General features: G+C 41.2%; 1 protein-coding gene across 6 annotated transcripts in view; it reads right to left on the reverse strand.

Annotated features, from left to right (window-relative positions):
* LOC144605442 (RNA-binding motif, single-stranded-interacting protein 3) overlaps positions 1-27394 on the reverse strand; it is a 1037045-nt gene that overhangs the window by 440440 nt on the left and 569211 nt on the right. For all 6 annotated transcript variants that reach the window (XM_078420726.1, XM_078420737.1, XM_078420711.1 and 3 more), the window contains one exon: positions 12709-12878. In XM_078420726.1, the coding sequence (XP_078276852.1) occupies positions 12709-12878 (170 nt within the window). The remainder of the gene's footprint in view (positions 1-12708; positions 12879-27394) is intronic.

Genomic DNA, 27394 nt, shown 5'->3' on the forward strand with positions numbered 1-27394 from the left:
CTTCATGTAGTTCTGGAACAACTATTACTATAGCAACTAAAATCTAAAGCCCATTTTGACAAATGACTTTATTCCTATTGAGGCAACTGGATTGTGACTGTTTGGATACTTGAGCTGCAACATAAAAATGATTTACTCCTAACTTAGGAACAGCTTCTTCCTCTCTGTTATGAATCAGGAACAGCTTCTTCTCTATTATCAGACTTCAGAACAGATGGGATAGCAGCACATTTGGAAAGTGGTGAAATCATTGGACAAAGTCAGCATGGATTTATGAAAGGTAAATCATGTCTGACAAATCTTATAGAATTTTTCGAGGATGTAACTAGTAGAGTGGATAAGGGAGAACCAGTGGATGTGTTATATCTGGACTTCCAGAAGGCTTTCGACAAGGTCCCACATAAGAGATTAGTATGCAAACTTAAAGCACACGGTATTGTGGGTTCAGTATTGATGTGGATAGAGAACTGGCTGACAGACAGGAAGCAAAGAGTAGGAATAAACGGGTCCTTTTCAGAATGGCAGGCAGTGACTAGTGGGATACCGCAAGGCTCAGTGCTGGGACCCCAGCTATTTACAATATATATTAATGATTTGGACGAGGGAATTGAATGTAACATCTCCAAGTTTGCGGATGACACGAAGCTGGGGGGCAGTGTTAGCTGTGAGGAGGATGCTAGGAGGCTGCAAGGTGTCTTGGATAGGTTAGGTGAGTGGGCAAATGCATGGCAGATGCAGTATAATGTGGATAAATGTGAGGTTATCCACTTTGGTGGCAAGAACAGGAAAGCAGACTATTATCTGAATGGTGGCCGATTAGGAAAAGGGTAGATGCAACGAGACCTGGGTGTCGTGGTACACCAGTCATTGAAAGTAGGCATGCAGGTGCAGCAGGCAGTGAAGAAAGCGAATGGTATGTTGGCATTCATAGCGAGGGGATTTGAGTATGGGAGCAGGGAGGTTCTGCTGCAGTTGTACAGGGCATTGGTGAGACCACACCTGGAGTATTGCGTACAGTTTTGGTCTCCTAATCTGAGGAAAGACATTCTTGCCATAGAGGGAGTACAGAGAAGGTTCACCAGATCGATTCCTGGGATGGCAGGACTTTCAGGTGAAGAAAGACTGGATAGATTCGGCTTGTACTCGCTGGAATTTAGAAGATTGAGGGGGGATCTTATAGAAACTTACAAAATTCTTAAGGGGTTGGACAGGCTAGATGCAGGAAGATTGTTCCCGATGTTGGGGAAGTTCAGAACAAGGGGTCACAGTTTAAGGATAAGGGGGAAGTCTTTTAGGACCGAGATGAGAAAGTTTTTTTTCACACAGAGAGTGGTGAATCTGTGGAATTCTCTGCCACAGAAGGTAGTTGAGGCCAGTTCATTGGTTATATTTAAGAAGGAGTTAGATGTGGCCCTTGTGGCTAAAGGGATCAGGGGGTATGGAGAGAAGGCAGGTACAGGATACTGAGTTGGATGATCAGCCATGATCATATTGAATGGCAGTGCAGGCTCGAAGGGCCGAATGGCCTACTCCTGCACCTATTTTCTATGTTTTCTATGTCCTTCCATAAGCTGTGGTACTGCCCAATTCATCTCTCCCACATTGCGGACATTGGACATTGTCTCTGAAACTGATGTGCCACAATGCTGAGAACTATATTCTGCACTTTGTATCTTCCCCTTTGTTCTATCTATTATACTCAAGCTTGATTTGATTATATTTATATGTGGTAAACCTGATCTGTTTGGATAGCATGCAAAACAAAGCTTTTCACTGTGCATGGCACGTGACAATAATAAACCTAAAACCTTTAAGATTGATAAGAAATGCAGCATTGTAAGAAATCCAACAGGCCAATACACTTGAATGTGAGCTCCACTAACTTAAAGCAGCAAAGTAGCTCCACCAGCTCAATAAAAGATGGAAGGGAAATGAACTGCACAAAGAAAAGATAAAGCTGATGCATGGAAACTCTATGCAGCATTCAACTAATGAAATTGGAGTTAACTTGCTAATTCCAGAGGGAAGCTTATTAGTAGGGTGAAATACTGTGGTCAGAAAGATTGAGAAAGGTGTTGGGGCAATGACACAGCATTGTTTGACATTGGTCTGCACTGAAATTAGCAGTGGAGTAGGCAAGTACAGGAATTTGACATGCGTACTAGTCACTGAAGATCAAACTTGTGGAGATTTTCCACTTCTGCAAGAGGATCTGTATACTGATTTTATCGCAGGAAGATGATCAGTGAGACTATTCAATGCAAAGTTTATAGATGCAAGATAAAAATTAGCAGGATAAAGCAAGTTACTTTTGCACTACATGGCAGTGCCCAGCACACAAGATGTAATTATGAAGAAGATGCATTGGTGCCTCTATTTTCTTATAAGTTTGAAGAGATTTGGCATGTCATCGAAAACTCTAAAAACTTCTACAGATGCATCACGGCCTGGTCGGTAATCCCAACGTGCAAGAGGCTTCAGGGAGTGGTGGACTCCAGTTTGGTCCATTATAGGCACAATCTATGTGCCTGTGATATTGTTCTTTTCTTTCAATAATTCCTGAATTCCAGAAACTTGATAGTTTTGTTGGATAGCAAACCTGAGGTTGCAGCTATGTCATTTGTGAACAGTTTCTTCATCAATTGCGGGGGTGGTTTCTCGTCCAGGCACAGAACCCAAACAGCTTGCACAAAAAAATAGTGACACACAAGGCCTTGCATAACCATATCCTAAGATGCTCGTGGAAAATTAGTTGAAGTAGAATGCAGAGTAAAATAGGGAGGACAAAATTATGTCAGGTTCCAATCATAAAAATAAGGTCAACTCCAAAAGATATATTACATTCCAAAAGATGTTACCCATCATAAACACCAATCCCCTGCACCGCTTCTGCAGATCTAAGACAAGTCACCATACCCATCCTACGGGATCACGATACTCTAGCACATCAAAGCAAAATTATCTTTAAAAAATGCAAATGTCAATTAACTAAATCCTTGCACCCACATGTTAAAATGTGATGCATGGATTGGGAATTTTGTTCATGTACTGCATATAAATCTTCAACAATTCATAACTAGGTCACAGAATGTTCTGCCATTTGTATTGGGTAAATTGTATGCCAGCTGGCTGACAAAGTTCAAAGATCACACCAGTGTAACAATTAGCCATCTTACAAACATAGAAAATGGAATCAGAACTATGTCATTCAGCCCTGCTGGCCCACTCCACCATTCAATGCAATCATACCTGATCATCAATCGATGCCCTGTTCCTGCCTTTTTTGAAATTTCTTGATCGCCTTGTCATGAAGAAATATATTCATTGTTTTCTTTTCCCACTGTTCTCACCTGTTTTAAAACTAAACCATAGCCCCACAATTTGCTTAACAGGCCACAAATAATAAGGGAGCATTCAATTCTCTTTTAACAAAACAAAGTTTGATATGAAAGGTCACATACAAAACCTCTCACCTGATATTCTGCACAAAATCCTCCAAATTTACAAAGGACAGCAAATTAAAGTCAACGTCCTCTGCCAGGCAAACATCCCCAGTATTAATGCTTCGATGTTGCCTCAGTCGGATACATTAGGCAGCCTATGTTCAAGAAAAACTTCATCCCACCTTGGTCTTGGACCGCACTGCACTATCCTAACCACAACCCAACCACAGCAAAATATATATTCTGGACTTTGTTTTGGTTGCACTACATACTGTGGGTTTTCATAAGTTCATCAGTCAAAGGAGAAGAATTAGGTTATTCTGCCCAACAAGTCTACTCCTCCATTTAATCATTGTTGTGCAAGGCCCCTTCGGCAACTGTGACCATAATATGGTGGAATTCTGCATTAGGATGGAGAGTGACATGGTTAATTCAGAGACTAGGGTCCTGAATTTGAATAAAGGAGACTTTGAAAGTATGAGATGGGAATTGGCTAGGATAGACTGGCAAATTATACTTAAAGTAGAGATGCAATGGCGAAGATTTAAAGAACACATGGATGAACTCCAGAAATTGTTTATCCCTGGTGAAAAAATAAAATTGGGAAGGCAGCTCAACTGTAGCTGATGAGAGAAGTCAAGGATAGTGTTAAAACCAAGGAGGAGGCATATAAATTGGCCCAAAGAAGCGGCAAACCAGAGGACTGGAGAAATTTAGAACGCAACCAAGGAGGACAAAGGGATTAATTAAGAGGGGGAAAAAAGAGCATGAAAGGAAGCTTGCGGGAAATATAAAAACTGACAGTAAATGTTTCTATAGATATGTAAAAAGGAAAAGCTTAGTGAAGCCGAAGGTCCCTTACAGTCAGAGACAGGTGAATTTATAATGGGAAACAAGGGAATGGCAGAACAGTTAAACGAGTACTTTGGTTCTGTCTTCACTAAGGAAGACACAAACAATCTCCCAGAAAATCTAGGGGACCGAAGATCAAGTGGGAGGGAGGAACTGAAGGGACTCCACATTAGTCAGAAAATGGTGTTAGGTAAACGGAAGGCAGATAAATTCCCAGGGCCAGATGGTCTGCATCCCAGAGTACTCAAGGAGGTGGCCCTAGAAATCGTGGATGCATTGCCGATCATTTTCCAATGTTCTCTCGACTCTGGATCAGTTCCTGCGGACTGGAGGGTAGCCAAAGTAACTCAACTTTTTAAGAAAAAGGGAGAGAGAAAACGGGGAATTATAGACGTTAGCCTTACATCGGTAGTGGGGAAGATGCTGGAGTCAATTATTAAAGATGTTATACCAGTGCATCTGGAAAGCAGTGACGAGATTGGTCAAAGTCAGCATGGATTTATGAAGGGGTAATCATGCTTGACTAATGTTTTGGAATTTTTTGAGGATGTAGCAAGTAGAATGGATAAGGGAGAGCCAGTGGATGTGGTGTATCTGGACTTTCAAAAAGCCTTTGACAAGGTCCCACCAAAGAGATTTGTGTGCAAAATTAGAGCACATGGTATTGGGAGTGGGGTATTGACATGGATAGAGAACTGGTTGGCAGACAGGAAGCAAAGAGTAGGAATTAACGGGTCCTTTTCAGAATTTCAGGCAGTTACTAGTGGGGTGCCACAAGGCTCGGTGCAGGGACTCCAGTTGTTTACAATATATATTAACGATTTAGACGAGGGAAATAAAAGTAACATCTCTAAGTTTGCAGATGACACAAAGATGGGTGACAGTGTGAGCTGCGAGGAGGATGCTATGAGGCTGCAGTGACTTGGATAGGTTGGAGAAAGAGCAGAGGGGTAGAACTAACTGAAAAACAGCAAAGCAAGATGATAAAGATGGATTGAATGGCAGAACAGTTAAACGAGTACTTTGGTTCTGTCTTCACTAAGGAAGACACAAACAATCTCCCAGAAATTCTAGGGGACCGAAGATCAAGTGGGAGGGAGGAACTGAAGGGACTCCACATTAGTCAGAAAATGGTGTTAGGTAAACGGAAGGCAGATAAATTCCCAGATAAACTGTGCTGTGATGCCTTTGGCTGATTTCTAGAACTGTGATCACTTCAGCATAGACTTCGATAAAGTTCCATATAGTAGATTGCTTTGAACAGTTTGACCACATTGAATACAGGGAGAGCTAGATAACTGGATATAGAATTGGCTTCATGGAAGGAAGGGGGGGGGGGGGTGGAAGGTTGTTTATTGGACTAGAGGCCTGTTACTTGTGTGCCTCAGAGATAGGTGCTGGGCCCATTGCTGTTTGTGGTTTACATTAACGGTTTGGATGAGAATGCTGCTCATCTCCATCGCTGCTCCCACCCTATGGAACTCACTACCCCAAACCGTTAGAGACTCCCCCACACTCACCACATTCAAAACATCGCTGAAGTCTCACCTGTTCAGCACTGCCTTCAACCACTCAAGGTCACCTCACCTACTGTCTCCTTTCTCTGTTCATTTATTTATTTACTTATTTATCTATTTATTAATTTCCCTATGTTCTCAAAATCTCTGTAAAGCGTCTTTGAGTATATGAAAAGCGCTATATAAATAAAATGTATTATTATTATTATTATTAATGTACAAGACATGATTAGTAAGTTTGCAGATGACGTTAAAATAGGTGGTATTGTTACCAGTGAAGATGGTCATGGAATCATAAGTTATACAGCATGGAAACAGGCTCTTCACTTGCCCATGTTGATCAACATGACCTGATCAACACTAGTCCCACCTTCCAAAAGTTGACCCATATCCCTCAAAACATATCCTATCCATGTACCTGTCTAAATGTCTCTTAAACATTGTGACAGTACCTGCTTCAACTACTTCCTAGGGCAGCTCGTTCCATATACCCACTAACTTTTGTGTTAAAAAGTTGCCCCTCAGGTTCCCACTAAATCTTTCCCCCCTCAATTTAAACCTATGTTTTCTGTTTCTTGATTCCCCTACTATGGGTAAAATAATCTGTGCAGTTATCCTATTTATTCATCTCATGAACTTATACACTTCTATAAGATCACCTCTCATCCTCCTGCACTCCTAGGAACAGTCCTAGCCTACTCAACCTCTCTCTACAGCTCAGGTCGTGTTTTGACTTCCCAAAATGCAACACCTCGCACTTCTCTGTATTAAACTCCGTCAACCATTCTCAGCCCACCTGCCCAACAGATCAAGATCCGGCTGCAATTTTTGACAACCATCTTCGCTATCTACAATACCACTCATTTTAGTGTCATCTGCAAACTTACTAATCATTGCTTGTACATTCTCATCCAAATCATTGATATAGATGACAAAGTAGTATTGGGTAGACAGATATGACTGAAGGCTGATAAATCCCCAGGGCCTGATGGTCTGCATCCCAGTGTACTCGAGGAGGTGGCTCAAGAAATCGTGAACGCATTGGTGATCATTTTCTAAAGTTCAATAGATTCAGGATCAGTTCCTGTGGATTGGAGGGTAGCGAATGTTATCCCACTTTTCAAGAAAGGAGCGAGAGATAAAACGGGGAATTATAGATCAGTTAGACATTGGTAGTGGGGAAGATGCTGTAGTCAATTATTAAAGAAGTAATAACGGCACATTTGGATAACATTAAAAGGATTGGTCCAAGTCAGCATGGATTTATGAAGGGAAAATCCTGCTTGACTAATCTTCTGGAATTTGACAAGTAAAATGGATGAAGGAGAGCCAGTGGATGTAGTGTAGCTAGACTTTCAGAAAGCCTTTGATGAGGTCCCACACGGGAGGTTGGTGAGCAAAATTAGAGCACATGGTAGTGGGGTAGGGTATTGACATGGATAGAGAATTGGTTGTCAGACAGGAAGCAAAAAGTAGGAATAAACAGGTCCTTTTCTGAATGGCAGGCAGTGGAGAGTGGAGTGCCATATATTAATGATTTGGATGATGGAATTAGAAGTAATATCAGCAAGTTTGCAGATGACGCAAAGCTGGGTGGCAGTGTGAACTGTGAAGAGGATGTTAGGAGGTTGCAGTGTGACTTGGACAGGTTGAGTGAGTGGGCAGATGCATGGCAGATGCAGTATAATGTAGATAAATGTGAGGTTATCCACTTTGGTGGCAAAAATAAGGAGACAGATTATTATCTCAATGGTGTCTGATTAGGTAAGGGGAAGTGCAACAAGACCTTGGTGTACACCAGTCACTGAAAGTAAGCGTGCAGGTACAGCAGGCAGTGAAGAAAGCTAATGGCATGTTGGTCTTCATAACGAGAGGATTTGAATACAGGAGCAAAGAAGTCCTTCTGCAGTTGTATAAGGCCCTGGTGAGACCACATCTGGAGTATTGTGTGCAGTTTTGGTCTCCTAATTTGAGGAAGTCCTTGTTATTGAGGCAGTGCAGCATAGGTTCACAAGGTTAATCCCTGGGATGGAGGGACTGTCATATGAGGAAAGATTGGAAAGACTGGGCTTGTGTTCACTGGAGTTTAGTTGGATGAGAGGGGATCTTATAGAGATGTATAAAATTATAAAAGGACTAGACAAGCAAGATGCAGGAAAAATATTCCCAATGTTGGGGGAGTCCAGAACTAGAGGACACAATTTAAGAATAAAGGGGAGGCCATTTAAAACTGAGTTGATAAGAAACATTTTCACCCAGAGAGTTGTGAATTTGTGGAATTCTCTGCCACAGAAGGCAGTGGAGGCCAATTCACTGGATGAATTTAAAAAGAGAGTCAGATAGAGCTCTAGGGGCTACTGGAATCAAGGGATATGAGGAGAAGGCATGCGCAGGTTACTGATTGTAGATAATCAGCCATGATCACAATGAATGGCGGTGCTGGCATGAAGTGCCAAATGGCTCCTCCTGCACCTATTTTCTATGTTTCTATGTAACATCAATAGGCCCAGCACCAAACACTGAGGTACACCACTAGTCACAAACCTCCAGTCTGAAAATCAACCGTCCACCATCACCCTCTGCTTCCTTCCATGAAGCCAATTTTCTATCCAGTCATCTATTTTCCTTGGAGCCCATGCGATTTAATCTTGCAGAGCAGCCGTCCATGCAGAACATTGTCAAATGCCTTGCTGAAATCCAGATATACGTCTACAGCTCTGCCCTCATCAACCTTTTTGATCTTCAAAAATCTCAATTAGGTTTCTGAGATCCACTCTCCTACATACAAAACCATGGTGACTATCCCCAATCATCCATTGTCTATCTAAATGCATGTATATCTTATCAGAATACTCTCGAGTAACATTCCGACCACAGATGTTGCTCACAGGCCTGTAATTCCCCGGCTTTTCCCTGCAGTCCTTCTTAAATACAGGCACAACATTTGCTAGCCTCCTATCTTCTGGCAACTTACCCTTATTTAATGATGACTCAATTATCAAAATCCACAACATTAGCTGGTCAAGTGGGCTGCGGAATGGCTAATTGAGTTTAATGTAGATAAATGCAAGGTGTTGTATTTTTCACAGTGCATGGAAAGTTCTTAGGGCATGTTGTAGAGCAGAGGAATCTTGGAGGACCACTATACAGTTTCCTGAAAGCACATCACTTGTAGATAAGCTGGGAAAGAAAGCTTTGGTACGCTGGTCTTCATCAGTCAAGGTATTGAGTATAGAAGTTGGGATGTTATGTTACAGTTGTACAAGACCATAGTGATGCCGCATTTGGAGTATTGTGTTCAGTTTTGATCAGCCTGCAAGAGGAAGGATGTTGTTAAAATGAAAAAAAATGCAGAGAAGGTTTACAAGGATGTTGCCAGACTCAAGTTGCCTGAACTATAGGGAAAGGTTGGCAGCTAGTACTTTTTTCCTTGGAGTGCAGGAGGCTGAGGGGTAATCTTATAGTGTATAAAGCCATGAAGGGAATAGATAGAGCAAATGCACAGAGTCTTTTATCCAGGGTAGGGGAATCAAGAACAAGAGGTCAAAAGGTTCAAGGTAAGAGGGGCAATGTTTTCATTCACTGCATGGTGGGTATATGGAACGAGCTGCCAAAAGAGATAGTTTAGACAGGTATTATAACAGGATTCAAAAAACGCAGACAAAACATTGGACAGGATAAGTTTAGATGGATATTGGCCACATGCGGGAAAATGTGACTAACTTGTATGTTGCATCTTGGTCAGGATGGACGACTTGGCCCAAAGGGCCCATTTCTGTACTGTATTACTCTATGACTAAACAGTGCCTCCCTAGTGGGTAAAATAGAACGTATTTGAGATTTGGCAGATAGGAAATTAAAAATAACTGCAGAAGCTGGAAACATGATGAAAAAGCAAATATGCTGGAAACCAGCAGCAGTTCATGCAGTGTCTGTGAGAGGAGAAACAAAGTTATAAAACATTAAAGAAGAGACTTGAAGAAGGGCCCCCAACCTGAAATATGAATTCTGTTTTACATTCAGGGCAATGGAATAGACATGGCAGTTGGAGAAATAAATTATAAACAATGTGAAAGGAGCATTTGTACTAGACTTGTGACTTCCATTTCAGCTGCTGATTCTCATTCTAGTATAATGAGAAGGGGCATTTAATCTTGGTTTCCATGTTGCTTCAGGTCTGCAGGTGAGCTTAATTGCTGAAAAAAATATTTTGATTCTACAGCACAAAGGTAGACAACTTCCTTTGCAATAATCCTGAAAAAATCTTGATAGTTTTGTGTTATTTTCGTGACAATCTGAATTATCACAGTGCACAAGGGAGACCTTCAATAGATAAAAGACTCAGAAGTGTTTGTACATTCATTCCAAGGCCTGTTATTACATGTAATCTATGTCATTGTGAAAGAGCTTCTCTGAAGACTATAATTTTGTATTGAAGTTAAACATCTCACCAGAACCTCTTTGAACTTAAAACACTCACACATGACTTCAAAGACAATGTAGGAAATTAAGTGAAGAGAGACGGAAACTTGTCATCTAAAAACATGACAGACTGTTTGCCCTGTGCTATGTAAAAGAAAGAATAACACAGCCTCACATGTGAAAATATTATTAGCTTTATTTGCAAGACCTATATATATATATATAATCAGTTTATAAATATATTTTTCTGTTATTAAAATAATAACTGTTAAATTGTATGGTTAAGAGAGCTTGCTTGATCATTCTGATTCAAATTTTTCTTTTAAAAGCAGTCTGCCATAAGGTGACAAGAAGTTCTATTTGGAAAGTGAATTAACTGCATTTTCCAATATTAGAATTTCCAGAATAGTACAAGGAAGTCAGATTAACAATCACATTTTTTTACTGAACAAAAGTGTCATATGATTCCAATGTTATCATTCTCATTGTTGAGAGTTTAGCAGATAAGGCAAGTTGACAGGAGTATTTCTTTCAATGGAGGATTTTAGGATGAGACAATCAAAGCCCCATTTACCAGTCCTTTCAAATTGATTTTAACGTTCATAAGGTACTTTGTAACCAAAAACTGAAAAGCCAGAGAAGAATTCAACCCACGTCCACCTTCTTCAACTAACATGGTCAGAAAACTATGAACTGGCCATTTATCTAGGTGTTGCTATTATATCCAGAATGTATAACATGTCAGCCTACAACTTACTTTGAAATAATGTATTCTAAGTTTGTCAAATAATGATAAGGTGCAATATAACTGCGAGTCTCTCTTTAAAGGCAAACACTGACCTTTTTAGGGTTTGGCATCCATGTTATTTTAGTCAATTTTTTAGTCAATAGTCGTTTATTTGTTACATACACATAAATGTGTAGTAAAATGAAACATTACCCGCAGTTGAACAATAAGACCAATAAGATTAATCAATAAAAATGCAATAACACATACAATCACAACTAACACCAAACAAAAAGAAACATCCATCACAGTGAGTCTCCTCCAGTCCCTCCTCACTGTGTTGGAAGGCCAGAATGTCTTTTGTACAAATGGCCATTATTTATTTATACTCCATGGTAGAGAAAATCAATAGGCTATTTAATCGTAGAGTTCATCACAATAGTTTCAATTCCCCATCCATTTCTTAAATTCAGAACTGCAACTATCAGCAGCTGTTTTGGTCAATGGTGAAGAACCATTCTTATGTCTAAATGTGAAATTCACAGGGCAATTATTGTGATCTAACTCTTGTGAAGTTAATTTATCAAATTGTCAATGCACTATTAGCACAAATGGCTCAGTATTTATTTGGCAGACTTATCCAACTAGAGGAACATGTGCATTGCATGGCTTTTGGTTCAATTGGTAGCAGTTGAGTTCTTCACTTAAACATTCCATCAGCTTTCTTCAAATTTTTTTAAATTATCAAACCCAATGTTGAGACCAGATGATTCCAAGTTGCCTTATAACCAGTTGATATTACTCCCATTTTTTGGGGGGATTTGTGCAGGAGGCAGAGGCCAGAGACACCAAAGTAGGATTGGGAATACAAAGTGGAATTTGAATTTAAATTATCCATCACACTCCTACCCTGGCTCTCAGTGTTTTACACCGTTACAAAGAATAAGAAATACCTATCTTCTCTGCAGACTTGTGGGGAGAGGGAGAACAAAGATTCCAAGTCAGATATCTCTTACCCAGAGCCAGTACATCTCAGTGGTCCAAATGGACACCTGATCTGTAATGATCTGTGATTCCTCATTTCTGCTTCTGAGATTCAACATGATATTCAACTATTTCAGATAGTATTTTGTTTTCTTATTACTCCTATTACAATCCCTTTTGCTTTGATTATCATTTTAAAATTCACTTTCTCTCCATCCAAGCACAAGCCCTTCTTTCTGTTCTTTCCTTCCTAACCTTCTTTGTTTGCATCTTAAATTTTATTTTATTTGGAATGTTTTTTGGCACAATAACCCTCCCCCCCCAAATCTCATAAATAGGTGCTATCTAGATAGCTGAGTATTTCTAGCAAAATCTTGGTTTTATTTCTATACATGCAATGAATTGCATATATTAATTTCTAACTGATCAACAAATGAAGCAACGCCAATTCAGTAAAATCCAAAAAAACTGCACATCAATGTATATTCCTCAAAGCCCCGAGGAAATAGGTGATTGTAACCAGAAATACATTTTAACATTTCCATGTCAATGGTAGATGTTCAAACATGCAGGCATTAAATGAGGAAATATTTCATATTTGACACATTTGAGGCAGAAGGTGATAGTCATTACTGAGCTCTAAACAATAACCTTGGGTGGAAAAATAAATGACGGTATCCCATATGTTTTCTTTAGATGAAGGACATATCTGCTTCCTTGAAAATAATCTTCAAGAATAAAGGAAGTGAATGAAGCCACTTACGGCTGGCAGAGCTTGATAAGATCCTGGTCGGTCGTGCCTGGTGGAAGGCCCCTAATGTACAGATTTGTCTTACTCAGCTGCTCGCCACCACTGTTGTTGCTGCTGTTGTTGCTGCTGTTTGTGCTCGGACTGGGAGGAGCCATAGGGTGGGGAGCTGGTGCATAGGATTGCTGAAATTAAAAAATTGCAAACATATGAGAAAACCAGTCAATATTTATTGTTCAATTATATTTATCTTATTACACATGAAATGTCCTTGCTGGAAAACCGGTTATCTTTATATTGGTAGTGCATTCTGCAGATCTTACACTGTAGATTGCTGGAATTAGTCCCATATTGGCAAAATAATTTCAATTACAAATTTGTGATAGAACATCGAATACCATGTTATCAAAGGCTTTTGTAACCATGAATCTCACTGAACCGGAGATATTACAAATAAGCGTATCACTTACTAAATTTACATTTTATAAAATTAGCAAATTTATATTAAACAGCATTCATATTACCACCATTCTCGGTATAAGATATATCATTCCACTTAATAATAACGTTTATATCATATACATTTTTCCTTTTCTATATTTTCTCAACACATCATCTGAGGTAAGGTCCTTACACAGCTTTCATACCCTTGATGTACGACGTAAGGGGGAAGGGGGAGGGGAGGCAGATTATGATATTTTCCCGAAAGAGCCTTTGTGCTATCTACTTCAGCTCAGAGGATGCATTACTGTGCTTTGAAAGCATATTTTATTTAAATTACCAAAACATAAACTGGTCATGGTTGGCACAGTGACACAGCTGGTAGAGCTCAATATGACTTTGGGTGCTGTCTGATGCTGATGGTGTTTGCAGATTCTCCCTGTGACTGCATGGGTTTCCTCCAGGTGCTTTGATTTCCTCCCACATCCCAAAGACATGTGGACTTGTAGATTAATTGGCCTTTGCAAATTGCCCCTAGTGTGTAGGGAGTGGATGTGACAGTGGGATAACTTAGAACAAATGAGAACAGGTCATTGATGGTCAGCGAGGACTTGGTGGGCTGAAGGGCCTGTTTCCATGCTGTGCCTTTCAATTAATTAAATAACTTATTCATAACATCTACAAAATATATAATACACGGCAGCCAAATATAATTTACAATAAGGCACTTCGTTCCACTTAAAATTCGCATTACATAAGCAGGACACCAACTTTCCTTTGAGGATTTCCCAAAAATACACTTGATTCATAAATTTCGCATAAATACAATATTCACAGATGTCAATATTCACAGATCATTCCATTAATGTTATTTCTCTGCACATTTAATAAGTGTTATAAGAAACAAAGTAGACCATTCAGTCGTCATGATTGCTCCACCATTCAGTATCATGGTTGATCTTCTACATTAACGCCTCCATTCTGCACTAATCCCGTATCGCTTGATTCTCTGAACAGCTCAAAATATATTGATATATATCTTGAACATAGTCAGTGACTGTCTGGTGTACAAAATGCCAAAGATTCTCAACCGTCTGTTTGAAAAAATTATTCTGATATGTATACTTTTCACCCAGCATTTGGTGTACGCCCCAGTTCCCCCAACCTATATTCCTCACACTTTCAGGTGAGTGGACATTACTGTGAAGCAAATAAAGAATCAGTTAAACCAGTTTCTAAAGAACATGGATATAATTCAGCAAAAGATTTATACAATACACCAAAAGATAAAGAAAGAAGGGTAGCCCTGCCCTCAATCGGCAACTTTTCTGTTTTATGGACATGTCTTGCACCAGGTCAGTGTTGGATAATTTCAGATCAAATGTAGCATGGTTAAGTATATGGTAAAGGATTAAAAATATTTAGTGAGATTTGGGCCAAATGCAGGGAAATGAGACTAGCTTAGATGGACATTTTGATCGGCAAGTATGAGTTGGGCCTTGCTGTGTTTATCTACGACAGTTCCATTTTTAGTCAGCTGGACATTTTTATTTTTTACACTCTTGATCTTCTTCTGAACTCTTTGATTGAGACTTACAATGTCAATCAATACTGAATTATGGGATATGGATCTGTGAATGTGGGCCAATTAGGAGATTTGAATTAGGATTACTCAAACTGTGAATCTGGAAATTTTAATCTCATCAGTCTAGTTTGGAAACAGATTGAGATGATTTGTGCTTTTCTAACCATCTAAAGTGCCCACGCTCCAAACACTGATTCATATTTGAATGGCAAAGTAAGTTTTCTGATGTTTGCCATACTTAAATTTTAGCTGGCATCCTCGATGGTTTGCAAATCTGTATTATTTTTTCTCCTGGAAGATTCTTATTATAAAATTGCAATATCTCCAATGACCAGCTCCATACATGAAAACAGACAGTGACAAACGTAGGAGGCTGATGGTAATGCAACAGTAATTGAATAAACTGAGACTATAATGTATTTCCATTTTCACAGATTCAATAAGAGAATTCCAACAAAATAAAAAAGCAACTCTTTCAATGACAACTTGAAAAGGTAAAGCATTTATCTCTCAAAAAATGGGAATTGCGAGCAGTTTTTCATTAATAATCTATATTCTAGATTTGTTCCCGAAATACAGCCAAAATGATACACGATAGCGCAACAATTTTAGGCCCACCCTACTCACCATTCCCCTGCGGTCTCGATTGATCAAGTTTTGTTACATTTTAAAAACAATTAACTTAATAAACTTTAATAAATGTGCTCCCCCCCCGCCGGGAGGACCATCCTGACCTTCCTCCTGTGGTGCAGCACGGCAGCAGAGGGTCAAAGAAGATGGCCATCGCCGCCGAGCTGCCGCTGCAGGAGAGGTTTCCACCCAACGGGTCCACGGCTCGCTTTGGCCGATGCGATGGCCTCCTGGGGCCGAGGTGAGTGGCTCCTTCTCCCCTTTCCTCTCCCCCCTCACCCGCCCACGGCCCCGGGGGACACTCCCCGGCCGACAACGGGTCCACGGATCGTCAGTTGGGGGAGGGTTGCCGGGCCCACAGGAGAGGTTTGCACCCAACTAAAGTTGCCACGCCAGCAGAAGGGAATTGGACTCAACGGGTCCATGCCCGTCTAGTGCCCTTTAAATTTACATTGCGTATATTAATTTAAAGACAAGTTCTGGGGTACATCTGCATTCGGTGTTTTGTCATTTTGGGCTATATTTCTTATGGATAAAGAATAGACCTGGTAAAAGTGTGTCTGTGATCAAGTCTTGCATCCAAAAAATTCAATTCAAAATCAAAACAAATAAAGTATCATCAAAGACAATCCAAGAAGTGACCAACCCAATTATGACCTAAGAATGCTGAGGATAGTTGTTCATTGAAATTGTTCAGTGACTTGTGTCTGTGCCTCTAACATCTATGAAACTGTATCAAGGAAAGACAATTGAAATAGTTGCCATTTTCTTGTTTCTCATAATTGTTTCATGGCACATTTTCCCACAGGTTTGTAGATCTAATTCTGAACAATTTGAAACATATTCACCCTTTAAGTAGCTTGACAGAACAAACAACTTAGTTCACTCACTTCACCGTCTCGCCATGCTTTTCAATCAACAGATTGTCAAGAAAGCACACCAACAGTGAACGCTGGATTTGCCAGAATTTCAATTATGTTCTGACACGTTCAAAACCTCTGCTTCTGGGTGGTCTAAAAGAACATTTTTGCCCAGAACTTACACCTCAGCGTCTAATAAAAAACAAGATTATATTGATATTCATGACTTTACAGGTATTTTGAAAGACATCTTTATTATTTATTTTTAATGAGGAAAATATTTCAAAAGAATGTGAATAAAAGGCATTACACTAAAGTAGGCATCAGCAGTAAGAACCACAACCACTATATATATTTTTTAGCCAGACAGATAGACAATAAGAGCTATATTGTTTTTGTTGCTTCATCTCTCCTCAGAAAAATAAGTAGGGATGTGTATTATGATACCTCCACCCTGCCCAATATGTTGTCCTTTTGTTCACCTGGGAAGTAATGTCCTTTGGTCTCCCTTTGCAACAGTATTAATGATAGAAGGGAGGTGTAACTCAGATACCGATCCAATTTTCAGCTCTCTGCCATTGCTACATTTGGCTTCAGGGAATCTAGAAAAATAGAAAATAGCATATATAATAGCTGCAACAGCAATTGGGTTTTTTGGGGAAATTAGCCGGGTACTATGAATCTGCAGAAACAATCAAATCATTTCTGTCATCTTCATGCAACATCCTCTTTCTTCTGGCATAGTCTTGAGTATCTTCTATGGCCGAACTGGGTGACAAAAATGCCTCCTGCCCCCTGGAACTGGAATATCTTACAGTAAAGTGTCGTCCATCCTACCTGCTGCGGGAATTCGCTTTGGTTATTCTGATTGCAGTCTACAACCCATCCAAGGCCGATGCTGAGTTTACACTTGAGGAACTGCACTGTGTCACCTATAGCCTTGATACGAATTAAGTTGACACCTTGTTCATTATTGCCAGGGACTTCAATCAGGCCAATCTCAATAGTGTGCTGCCAAAATACTATCAGCATGCCTCCTGTGCAAACAGAGGCCAAAAATACCCTCAACCACAGTTACACAACCAAAAAAATGCATAATGCTCTATTCCCAGACGACACTTTGGTAAATCTGATCACCTGGCTTTGCTTTTACTCCCTGCTTATACCCTGCTCAAAGCAGAAACTGAAGCCGGAGGATCCGGTACAGAAAGCCATGCAGTGCTAGTCCAAAGAAACAGATACCCTTTGCAACTGCTTTGAGTTGGTGGAACTGGTCTGTATTCAATTAATTTGCAATAATCTACATGAATATGTCACTGCTGTCACAGACTTTATCAGCAAGTAGGTAGAGGACTGTGTACGAAAGAAGACAAAACATGTGTTCCCGAACCAAAAACCATGGCTGAACCGCAAGGTCCACTCCCTGGTGGTCCAAGTCTGCAGTATTCAAGTCAAACCATCCCGAGCAAAAGAAAAAACTTATCTATGATCTTCACAGAGGCATTATGAGTGCCAAGAGGGAATTTTGGACTAAGTTGAGGTCTCAAAACAATGATATGGATACCATGGTGGATCGTGGCAATGCTTGCATGCTAAAATGGGCTATAAAGCAAAGGTGGACAGTGTTCATTGGGTAACAATTGGATTAGATCTATCCAATCTTTTGTGAACAAGATATATCCGGCCATTTTTTCACATTGTCAGGTAGATGCGAGCATTTTATCCGGACTGGAATAGACTGGCGAGGAATACAGGACTGGAATACAGGACTTCAGTGCTGGTCCCATTCCCTTCACTGTTTCTTAACATCATTTGGAGTGAATCGAATTGGCTGAAAGCTGGCTTCTGTGGGACAGGCCGAAAAGCTCAAATGAACTAAGATTGATCCTCATCTAGGCTACTGGCTATGTGGAGTTTGCATGTTTTTCCTTTGCTCACGAAGGTTTCCCCTGGGTGATTTGCTTGCCTTTCATATCCAATGCAGGCATATTAATTGGCCACTGGAAATTAATGCAAGTGTACATGGCAAAATAATCAAATAGTTTTGTGCGAGAATACGTTGCAGAGTTTCAGGGAGATGCAAGGAAAATACAATACCTGGTACTGTTCTACTGGAAGCTGGAAAGGACCTGTTGGACCAAATGGTCTCCCTCTGTGTCATAATATGCGAGTAAGTATGTAATTGTGATGCTGAATGTCACAGGACAATGCAAAATGAATCATCCACTCTGCACTTTGGGGTGACAACAGCTCTACCTTCACACACACCTGCAACTGTAGAGGATACTCTTGCAGCCTCCTCCTCCCTCTGGAAGTCTAATTATACAAGGTTAATAGTCATGAGAATGGTTAAGAGGCAACCAGATTGCTGTTGGCCTAGAGTCATCTTTTCTGATTGTAATGGCCCTTTTATATAATGGACATTAAGTAATGGGTATTAGTTAATGGGTAGATGTGATAATTCTTCTCCGTGGATTGTCACCTTGCCGTGGTGGAGTAGCTTGTGTGGTCCTGAGATCCTGAGAGCGATGCCATCTGGAGCTATGCTCCTCATAGGGTCACCCACGGTGGTACGGTCGAGGGGGAGGTCGCTGACAAAGAGCAATCCAACCAAGACCTCAACGGTGAAACAGGCGGAGAATGATAGCTGACTTTAATGGAGCGTCACAACGGCTGGGAAGGCAGATGAAGGCTGCAGTGGGCAGGTGCTATAGACGGGAAGGTAGACACTCCCGCCCCCATGAGTCTCGGGCAGATGAGACTCGTCAGCCTGGGAAGGCAGTCCATCTAGGAGAGTGAAAACTCTGATCTAAAACCTCCACTGCCTTGTGGTCATATCCAGTCACGGAAAAGGCTCCAGGAATAAACCACAAGAAAAATTCGGAGTTGGAGTCCCTAAGGCAGTTCGTCGTTGTCTACAACCTTGTTCTGGCAGCTCCTGCGATGGCGCTGTCGCCAAACTGTAACGGTTCTGCTGTTCCTTTGGATCGATCAGCGATGTGGAGAGGGGGGGACGTGCTGCATGGGCAACAGCCTGTCCTTCATATGACATCGCCCAGGCTTGAATCCGACCACACATCGACGCTGCTCTAGCCGAGGTTTGGAGCAAGCAGCCAACAATCAGGATGCATCACCCATGGTCAGCCATGACCGAGAGGGGCCTTAGATGTGATAATGCAGTACTGTTATCACAAAACATTCGTTTTTCAACTAATAATCTTGTTGTGACCTGAATTTGTATCTCTGGTTTGTTAATTTGGGTTACATCTGGTAATTTAATAATTGTATCATCATCAAACTTACAGCACAAAAACCCATTATTCAGCTCAAGCGATCTGCACCAATGTTCATGCACCACACCTGCATTCCAAATCACTTCATCTGCCAAAAATTCTAATTCCCTATTCTCTTCATACCCTTTTGAGGCTTCTCTGAAAGACATCCATACTCTTTCCCTCAACTATTTACTAGCGGGAACAGGCATATATATTTTCCATTCAGGGTAAAGAAGTAACTTTAAAATTCTTCAATGATTTATTAATGACCTACTTTGCAACCCCAAGTTTCTGTCTGTTTTCTGGCTACTTTTTCAGTTCTGGAATGAAGTTAACCAGAGCCAGATTTTATATTTTTTACAACTTCTGCATCTTTTATTTCTTTACCCCAAGGCATGGTCCCAATCTTAAAATTAATTTCTTCACAACTTCACCAGCCTGCATCACAATCTTTAGTGATTTGTCAATCTGCATAAGTCAATCGTTTTTTTCTACCATCTCCGAGACATTCTCAGGGCAAGTTAGGAATGGTTCATGGAGTTTAATGCAGTAAAGTGCGAGGTGGTGCATTTTGGGAAATCAAACTAGGGCGGAACCTTCACAGTGAATAGTAGGGCATTGGGGGCTGTTGTAGAACAGTGGAATCTAGGCGTACAAGTACACAGTTAAAGTGGTGTCATAAGTAGATAGGGTGGTAAACAAGGCTTTTGGTACATTAACCTTTATCAGTCAGGGTATTGAGTACAGAAGTTGGGATGCTATTTTTTTTTTTTAAATCAAAAAATACTTTATTCAAGAACTAAATATATACAAAACATGTTCCTTCCAAAACTCCTCCCGACATTCTCGGAGGCTATACATACATTCAATACATGTATTCATACACCAATTACATAAAATTACCCCCCACCCTTGCCACTCATGTGGCCCACTGGTGTGGAATCCCTTCCCTTATTTTGAGGGATGTCTCCACCACACCCTACCCCCATGTCCAGCAGCGGAAGGACCCTAGACTGTGGCCTTCCCCCACAGAGCCTTGGCGTTGACTGCATCAAGCTTCAGTGCGTCAGTACTCCTGCAGTCTGCAGTGGGCCAGTCGGCAACATTCCACGACGGACATCTCGCTCCGCTGGGAGGTCAACAAAGCTCGGGCAGACCAAAGAGCATCTTTCACCGAGTTGATGACCTTCCAGCAGCACTCGATATCAGTCTCTGAATGCGTCCCTGGAACAGTCCGTAAATCACAGAGTTCTCTGTAATGGAATAAATCGTGCCAGGGACCCTTGCAAACCTCTCTATACTCTCTTTGCAAATCCACACTCTGCGAAGAGGGGGGCAACCGTCTCCTCTCCATAGCAGCCGTCACGAGGGCAGCGTGCGCTGGTAGTGAGGTTCCGGCAGTGCAGAAAGGATCTGACTGGGAGGGCTCCCTTTACCGCCAGCCAAGCCTGGTCTTGGTGCTTGTTGGTGAGTTCTGGCGATGAGGCATTTCGCCAGACAAGCTGGGCAGTCTGCTCTGGGAACCACGCCACAGGATCCATGGAGTCATTTCTCTGCAGGACCTGCAGGACGTTATGTTACAATTGTACAAGAAATTAGCATTGGAGCGCAGGAGGCTGAGGGGTGATCTTATAAAGGTATGTAAAATCATGAGAAAAATTGGGTGAGTACACAATCTTGGGTGAGTCTTTTATTCAGGGTAGAGGAATCAAGAAGCAGAAGACATTGGTTTAAGGCGAAAGGAATAAGATTTAATGGAAACCTGAGGGACAACATTTTCACTCAGAGGGTTGTGGGTATATAGAATGTGCTGCCAGAAGAGATAGTTGGAGCAGGCAGTACAATCGGATTTAAAAGACACTTGAACTGGTACATGGATAGGAAGGTTCAGAGGGACATGGGCCAAATGCGACCAAAAGGGACGAGCTTAAAAGGGGTACCTTGGTCCGCATGGATGAGTTGTGGCGAAGGGCCAATTTGTGTTGAATGACTCTAATGATGTTATAACATAGGTCTCTAATGATGTTATAATATTGTCCGAAACAATGTCTGATACCCACATCCAAGATACAAATATCTATGCTTTGAAAATAATGTTGAACTTCATTTTATGTGGCTGTGTGTCTTGGTGCTTTTTACTTAGTATGGCTGTATGGTAATTCAAATTTCACTGTACCTTAATTGGTACATGTGACAATAACTTGATCTTGAAATCTTAATCTGTTTTTGGATGTCTTAATACTTCTTAATTATGGGTAATGTTATTAATGTATCACAGTATTGTTAAATTTTCTTACAGTGTTTCTTTGAATTATGAATTTAAGTAAAACTAAGTAATGGAAGGGTAAGAAATCAGCTTCTTAAGATGAGGATAAGGACATGGAACTAAATCTGTTGAGTCACTACATTTATTGATGCATACATATTGTACTATGTTCCTGAAAAGTACACATCCTAAGTCCTACACTGCACAAAGCATTTATTATCAAATGGACAGCTTCATATATTTAACCAAAATCACAAATGTTTTAATTTTAATATATAATAATGGGCTGTGCAGTGTACTTTCCTTCACTCCTTCCCTGAAAGTGCTCTTTTCTTAGGCAGACCCCAGCACTTATGACACACACAATGTGTCTAGTGGACCTTTATTATCAAGAGCTGGTGTAGTACAGCGTTGGCAACTAGGTAGAAGATCTTTGATTTGAAGATGTCTATGTGTGAGTCAACAATGATTGCAGCATGGTTTTCAAGTATCGACCTTCCAGACAAAAGGTAGCTTCAAGCTTCAGCTGTGCTTGTTACCTTTCCTAAGTGATTCTTTCATGTGTGAAACATGCCCCTTTTATTGAGGGGATGCAACGACTAGCCTGAATACTATTATATTCCTATGTGTACATTTGTATAATTTCAAAATAATTTTTTGTATTTAACACTTTCATTGATTGAAGGTGATAAGCAGCAGCTGCTTCCGGGTTCTGTTGCCTGCTAGTTTGTTGCTTTCTTTCTATGTTAATTGTGGATAATGTTAGCACTCAGTTGAACTCCTACTGTGCTGCAGCTGCTTCATTTCTGGTTAATTTGCAAGAAATCGATGCAGGTGTGAAATGTTTAAACCAAATGGTGATGTTAGAAATGCAAACACAGTCCTAGATAGTGACACCTTAATTGTACAATTTGTCCAAAGTAAATTTGGGTCTGTGACAATGGGTGAAGCCTTTAAATGTTTCTCAATGGTGCTTTCCTTCTAAATCAAATGAAAAGACCCAGCCTATGGAAATGAATTTAACAGCATGAGCGCTGTGAATCACTTGTACTTATTAAACCTTAAATTTGAGAGTATAAAAAGCACCCATTTAAAGTATTGCTATGTTTGATCTTAAAGGGCTTTTTCTTCCATACAATCATGGGACTTGGGAACGGGCAACATCAACATTTCATGCCATCGTTAATCAGGTAGGCTGTTTAGTCCCGAATGGAAGGTACTGTTGAAACTGTGTTCATCCAGACAAGTATTCAATCACATCCTAGCTTCTGCCATGTTTATAGTGGGAAAGCTACAAAGAGTCAGGAGGTGCTGAATACTACTTGCTGTAGTATACTCAGCATCAGACTTCTCTTGTCGTCTTAGCATTTACTCTGATGTAGCGCTTAATTTAGTGAACTAATATAGCCAGAATTCTGGATCATTGATTCGGTGAAATGAGATTAAAACCCCAGAGATGGGTTTATGCACAGCTTTATCAGCCTGCTTTACCATATTCATGCAATTTAATAAATCGGCAAGCTCATTAATAGTTGCCATTAATAACAGTAACCATGGGCTATTGGATTGCCATAAAAATCCACTGTCACCAATGGAAGTGAATCTACTATCTTTACCCATTGTGACCTATAGGAGTGTCCAGATCTGCCAATGAATTCTTGACAATTAGGGACGGATGATTAAGGACAGCATCCTTGCCTCCTGTATGGATACCATTCCAATGTACATCTCCATTACATTTGCTCTGATTATGACACTTTCGTCAGAGGTACCTCTGATAGATCTTTTTCCTTTCTGAATTGTGGCTATTCCTTTACTATAGTTGATATACGGATCACATTTATTTTATTTCCCACCCCTCTGCTTTCAACCTCTGTCCACCTGGATTGATCCAGATGTACTAGTGGACAGAGGATCAAGGGAGACAGAGGAACTGAAAGAAATTTGCATTAGGTGAGAAATAGTATTGGGTAGACTGATGGGACTGAAGGCTGATAAATCCCCAGGGCCTGATGGTCTGCATCCCAGGGTACTCAAGGAGGTGGCTCAAGAAATCGTGTACGTATTGGTGATCATTTTCCTATGTCCAATAGATTCAGGATCAGTTCCTGTGGATTGGAGGGTAGCTAATGCTATCCCACTTTTCAAGAAAGGAGCGAGAGAGAAAACGGGGAATTATAGACCAGTCAGGCTGACATCGGTGTTGGGTAAGATGCTGGAGTCAATTATTAAAGAGGTAATAATGGCCCATTTGGATAGCGGTAAAAGGATTGGTCCAAGTCAGCATGGATTTATGAAGGGGAAATCCTGCTTGACTCATCTTCTGGAATATTTTGAGGATGTGACAAGTAAAATGGATGAAGGAGAAGTGGATGTAGTGTATCTCGACTTTCAGAAAGCCTTTGATAAGGTCCCACACGGGAGGTTGGTGAACAAAATTAGAGCACATGGTATTGGGGGTGGGTATTGACATGGATAGAGAATTGGTTGGCAGACAGGAAGCAAAAAGTAGGAATAAACGGGTCCTTTTCAGAATGGCAGGCAGTGGAGAGTGGAGTGCTGCAAGGCACAACTATTTACGATATATATAAATTATTTGGATGATGGAATTAGAAGTAACACTAGCAAGTTTGTGGATGTCATAAAGCTGGGTGGCAGTGTGAACTGCGAAGAGCATGTTAGGAGGTTGCAGGGTGACTTGGACAGGTTGAGTGAGTAGGCAGATGCATGGCAGGTGCAGTATAATGTAGATAAATGTGAGGTTATCCACTTTGGTGGCAAAAATAAGGAGGCAGATTATTTATCTCAATGGTATCAGATTAGGTAAAAGGGAAGAGCAAAGAGACCTTGGTGCCCCAGTACACCAGTCACTGAAAGTAAGCATGCAGGTACAGCAGGCAGTGAAGAAAGCTAATGGCATGTTGGACTTCATAACGAGAAGATTTGAGTACAGGAGCAAAGAAGTCCTTCTGCAGTTGTATAGGGCCCTGGTGAGACCACATCTGGAGTATTGTGTGCAGTTTTGGTCTCCTAATTTGAGGAAGGATGTCCTTGCTATTGAGGCAGTGCAGCGTAGGTTTATGAGGTTAGTCCCTGGGATGGAGGGACTGTCATATGAGGAAAGAATGGAAAGACTGGGCTTGTATTCACTGGAGTTTAGAAGGATGAGAGGGGATCTTATAGAGACCTATAAAATTATAAAAGGACTAGACAAGCTAGATGCAGGGAAAATGTTCCCAATGTTGGGGGAGTCCAGAACCAGGGGACACAGTCTAAGAATGAAGGGGTGGCCATTTAAAACTGAGGTGAGAAAAAACTTTTTCACCCAGAGAGTTGTGAATTTGTGGAATTCTCTGCCACAGAAGGCAGTGGAGGCCAATTCACTGGATGAATTTTAAAGAGTTAGATAGGGCTCTCGGGGCTGATGGAATCAAGGGATATGGGGAGAAGCCAGGCACAGGTTACTGATTGTAGATGATCAGCCATGATCACAATGAATGGCGGTGCTGGCTGGAAGGGCCAAATGGCCTCCTGCACCAATTTTCTATGTTAACAAGGATAGAGTTCCTGTGCTCCTCACCTTCTCGCATCATTCTTCACAATTACTACCAGCTACAATATTGATTCTGCCACTAAACTAACTTTCCTTCAATTTCACATTCAGCATTTTGAAGGGATCCTTCCCTTTGTAACTGCTTGGTTTATTATTCTATCTCCACCAAACCCCTCCCGCTCTTCCTCATTCTCACGGCACTTTCCCATGCAACTACAGAATATGCCACACCTGTTTGTTTACTTTTTTTCTTTCCCAATCATGCAGGGACCTCAATACTGTTTCCTGGTCGAGCAATGATTCACCTCTACTGCTCTAGTGCACTGCATTCAGTGTTTACAAAATGATCTCCTCTATCTGGCAGAACCAAACAGATTGGCACTCCAATTCTGCATCCCACTCTGGTCTATCTATCTGTGGCCTCTTGCATTGCTGGAACAATATCCAACATCTGTTTGCAAACAGCACCTCATTTTTTTTTTTTTTATGTCGTTTTAATTTTCTGTATCAAAACTGGTAATTTCTGCTACGTCATCCATCAGTGATATTGCCTAAGGTTTACCCTGTCTGTTTTCATATCCCGACCTACAGTAGGGCATCTACTCTGGTCCTGCAATTCACATTTTTTTCATGTTCCATTGTTTGCATCGTCACTCTCTAGTTTAGTTTAGTTTAGTTTAGAGATACAGTGCAGAAACAGTCCTTTCGGCCCACTGAGTCCGTGCCGACCAACGATCCTCGCACACTTACACTATCCTACACACATTAGGTACAATTTATAATCTTATCAAAACCATTTTCTGTTCTCTCTTTCCCAGTTTTGCTGAAGGGTCTTCAACTTGAAACAATCACTCTTTCCACAGATGCTGCCTGATCTGCTGAGTATTTTCAGCATTTTCAGTATTTATTTCCATGGTTTCAAAGTTATTTTTCCCTCCTCAAATATTGCTCGGTGGCAAGAAAGGACTACAGAGATATTTCCATTCATCTTGGAGGAAGTCCTCAACCTCCACTTGATTTGTAATTTGTACATCTGCTTTGGAATTTTGCTTAAAATCTATATACTAAAACTCTCGTTTGTTTGTTTGTTTGTTCCTGAACTAAAGCCAAAAAGGTACACAATAGCACGACAATTTTAGGCCCACCTTACTCATCGTCGTCCCTTTGGTGCTAATGGAAGAAGTTTCATTGAAATCGGTGTTATATTTTTAAAGTTATTGATATTTTAAGGTTTAAATCTTTCTCCGAGAGAGGGAGGGGGAAGGGTGTGGAAGGAGGGGGAAGGGTGGGAGGGAGGATAAGGGGGTGTGGAGTGGGGGGAGGGGGAAAGGTACAGAACCATCCATCCATCCATCCATCCATCCATCCATCCATCCATCCATCCATCCATCCATCCATCCATCCATCCATCCATCCATCCATCCATCCATCCATCCATCCATCCATCCATCCATCCATCCATCCATCTATCTATCTATCTATCCTGAAGAAGGGTCTCAACCCGAAAGGTCACCCATTCCTTCTCTCCTGAGATGCTGTCTGACCTGCTGAGTTACTCCAGCATTTTGTGAATAAATACCTTCGATTTGTACCAGCATCTGCAGTTATTTTCTTACTAAAACTCTCGGTTTCTTTGTGTGTATATGTTTATGTGTGTACCATGCCCTCTACACAGCCAAAACGGTACACAACAGCGTGACAATTTTAGGCCCACCCTACTCACCATTCCCCTGTGCTGTGAATAAACCCACTTTTGTTACTTTTTAAAAACAATTTATCTAATAAACTTTAATAAATGCGCTCCCCCCCCCCCCCCCCGGGAGGACCAGCAGGAGGACCGACGCTCATCCTGGCGTGCCCCGCGCCTGACCTTCCTCCCATGGTGCAGTGTGCTGCAGAGGCGGTGGCAGAGGGTCCAACAAGATGGCCGTCGCCCGCAACTCGCAGCAGGAGAAATGGAGCTGAGGTCAGTGCCTTCTCCCTGTCCACTCTCACCCACCCACGGCCCCAGGAGACACTCTCCGCCCGGCAATGTGTCCATGCCGTCGCCACCGTTCCCCACCGCAGATTGCAGCCGAGCTGCAGGAGACG

The sequence above is a fragment of the Rhinoraja longicauda genome, chromosome 2, assembly GCF_053455715.1.
Source record: "Rhinoraja longicauda isolate Sanriku21f chromosome 2, sRhiLon1.1, whole genome shotgun sequence".
In the NCBI taxonomy this organism is placed as follows: Eukaryota; Metazoa; Chordata; class Chondrichthyes; order Rajiformes; family Arhynchobatidae; genus Rhinoraja; species Rhinoraja longicauda.